Here is a 2,849-nt window from a genome sequence, read left to right as displayed (position 1 = left end):
AGAATAACATATGCAGGAAACCTACGATAAAATACGTCCCATCCGCGACTTGTTTTGTTAGGATTTTAAAAATATAATTACCACTGTCTTTTTGCCTTTGTTAAAGCAGAAAGGGGGGATTTGAAGGAGATTTGGTTGTTATTTCTACAAAATCGGAAGACCTCGAGGAGAGCCCCTCCTTTGTACGTTATAATTATTGTGTTGTTTGATGTTCAATACAATTAAAGATAAAAATTAATATAATCGCAGGTGTATCTGACTGTTATATTATTGGGAACTTTTAATATGTCACCGCTATCATTCAAACGAAAGAAACATTTATTAACGACACCGTTTGCTGTGTTTGTGGTTTTAATTAGTGAGCTAAGGCTAATTATATCATGTGTGGTAATTACCTCATGTTAAGGTGAAAGTTAATGTTTGTGGATAACACAGGGGCGACCTACATGTTTGAGGGTCGGTGTTCCATTACCTCCGTAATTAAATATTCCATTTGATCACAGGTTTGCATCGTTAATTGGTCGTTCCCTATTTTACAGGACAGGGGAAATGACTTTTAATCAACAACAAATCAATCAACGAACTTTCATCATCCTTCTCCAGTTTTCATTTGGACTTTATATCAAACATTCTACTGGTGAGTAGAAAATACATCTACATTACATCTGTTCCACACATGAAAACAGAAGTCTGTGATATCTAAGACAATAATAGACACTCGCAGACACTTGTCAGCTTTTTTACGAATTGCTCAAGAATTAATATGGAGAACGTTAATCACTTGGACACTTCTAACGCAACTGTTTTTAGCAATATAGATACATTTAGAGAAACAGACCGAAATCAGAAAGCCGTTGACAAAAATATTCCTGAATATCGCTGTGAGATTTGTAGGCAGACATTCTCTTCAGAAGATGAAGTCGTCACACACAAAGAAATACATAGGAAGGAAAAACTGTTTCATTGTGAAATATGTGGGAAAGCTTTCACCCGGAATTCTCATGTTGTAGTTCACAAACGTAGTCACACAGGAGAAAAACCATTCCAATGCGAAATATGTGAGAAATCATTTGTTTCTAATAGCGTCCTAGCAACACACAGAAGAATACACACAGGAGAGAAACCCTATCATTGTGAAATCTGTGGGAAATCTTTTGTCTCTAATAGTGATTTGACGATCCACAAAAGGATACATACTGGAGAAAAGCCGTATCATTGTGAAATATGCGGGAAAAAATTTGTTAATAATAGTAATTTAACAACACACAAAAGTATACACATTGGGGAATCGCCCTATTATTGTGAAATATGTGGGAAATATTTCGTGAAGAGTAGTAATCTAACGAGGCATAAAAGAATTCACACTGGAGAAAAACCCTTCCACTGTGAAATATGTGGGAAATCTTTCTCTGACAAATCTAGTCTTGCATTCCATGAAAGACAACACACTGGAGAAAAACCATATCATTGTGAAATTTGTTCAAAATCATTCTCTCAGAAATCTAGACTTGTAGTTCATGAAAGACTGCACACTGGAATAAAACCATATCATTGTCAAATATGTGAGAAAACTTTTGTCTCAAATATTGGTCTAAAAAAACACCTAAGAATACACACTGGAATAAACCCTTTCTGCTGCGAAATATGTGGGAAATCTTTCACTCAAAATTCTAGTCTTCAAATACACAAACTTAATCACATTGGTGAAAAACCTTTTCACTGTGAAATATGTGGGAAATCTTTCAGTCAAAATTCTAGTCTTCATATCCACAAACGTAGTCACACTGGGGTAAAGCCATATCAGTGTGACATATGTGGGAAGTCTTTCACTCAAAATTCTAGTCTTCATATCCACAAACGTAGTCACACTGGAGAAAAACCTTACCATTGCGAAATATGTGGGACATTGTTTGTGTCTAGCAGTGACTTAACAAGGCACATAAGGATACACACTGGAGAAAGACCTTTCCACTGTGAAATATGCGGAAAATCTTTCTCTCAGAGTTCTAGTGTTGTTATCCACAAACGAAGTCACACTGGACAAAAAACCCTATTATCCTAGAATATGGAGGAAATTGTTTGTCAGTTGTAGCAAAATGACAAAACACAAAAGGATTCACCCTCAATGGAAACATTTTCAATTGTGAAATATAATAAATGCATTTTTTTTTTTTTTTGGAGAACATTTTATGATAATGAAATTATGTTAGAAATCATTTTCTTTGTTCTGTTCTTGTAATAGACAAATATCATCTGAAGTGAGATGCGTTCACTGTTTATTTTAGATTGAGACACAATTTTATCAACCACAAAGAGAAAAATACAGGTATCAAATTCTTCATCAGCATTTTCATGTCTACCTTTCCATGCTTCGATGGATCAGGTAGATTTTTTTCCTCTGTGGTCTGGTGACTTTCTTGCTGCCATTTTTTCCCACTGCTACTGAGTAATATTTCTTCTTGACCAATCAGATTTTCAGGTAAGAGTAGAAACGAACGACACTTCCTGTATACACTCACAACTACAATTCTATATCAAGACAAAGAGAAACACATTTATACAGTTGATGGGCTTCCTTCAGTTTCTATCTTTCACAGCTACTCACAAATCTTGTAGACTTATGTAATTATCGTAAACGGACACAGGCAAGGCTGTGTGGTAAGAAACTTGCTTCCCAACCATAATGTTCCAGGTACAGTCCCCTTTTGTGGCACCTTGACTGGCTGTGTGAGTGGATTTGGTAGACAGAAACTGAAAGAAGCTCATCTTATATATATATATATATATATATATATATAATATTAAAGATAAAAATATTTTTGAATAGAATTGATTTTCGATAGTTTTAA

At 34.9% G+C, this 2,849-nt stretch overlaps 1 protein-coding gene across 1 annotated transcript; it reads left to right on the top strand.

The window, feature by feature from the left end:
• The first annotated feature begins 21 nt into the window (after positions 1–21).
• On the top strand, positions 22–2,756 carry LOC106878728 (zinc finger protein 85). Its single transcript, XM_014928039.2, has one exon. The coding sequence runs from the start codon at positions 764–766 to the stop codon at positions 2,060–2,062; it is 1,299 nt and encodes a 432-aa protein (XP_014783525.1). The 5' UTR covers positions 22–763; the 3' UTR covers positions 2,063–2,756.
• The last annotated feature ends 93 nt before the right edge of the window (positions 2,757–2,849 follow it).

The sequence above is a fragment of the Octopus bimaculoides genome, chromosome 28, assembly GCF_001194135.2.
Source record: "Octopus bimaculoides isolate UCB-OBI-ISO-001 chromosome 28, ASM119413v2, whole genome shotgun sequence".
In the NCBI taxonomy this organism is placed as follows: Eukaryota; Metazoa; Mollusca; class Cephalopoda; order Octopoda; family Octopodidae; genus Octopus; species Octopus bimaculoides.
The sequence above is the reverse complement of the archived record's forward strand: the minus strand, read 5'-3'. Positions and strand labels throughout refer to the sequence as shown.

Excerpts from the sequence above, each read along its gene's own strand:
- LOC106878728 (XM_014928039.2), top strand. The coding sequence starts at position 764 with ATGGAGAACGTTAATCACTTGGACACTTCTAACGCAACTGTTTTTAGC.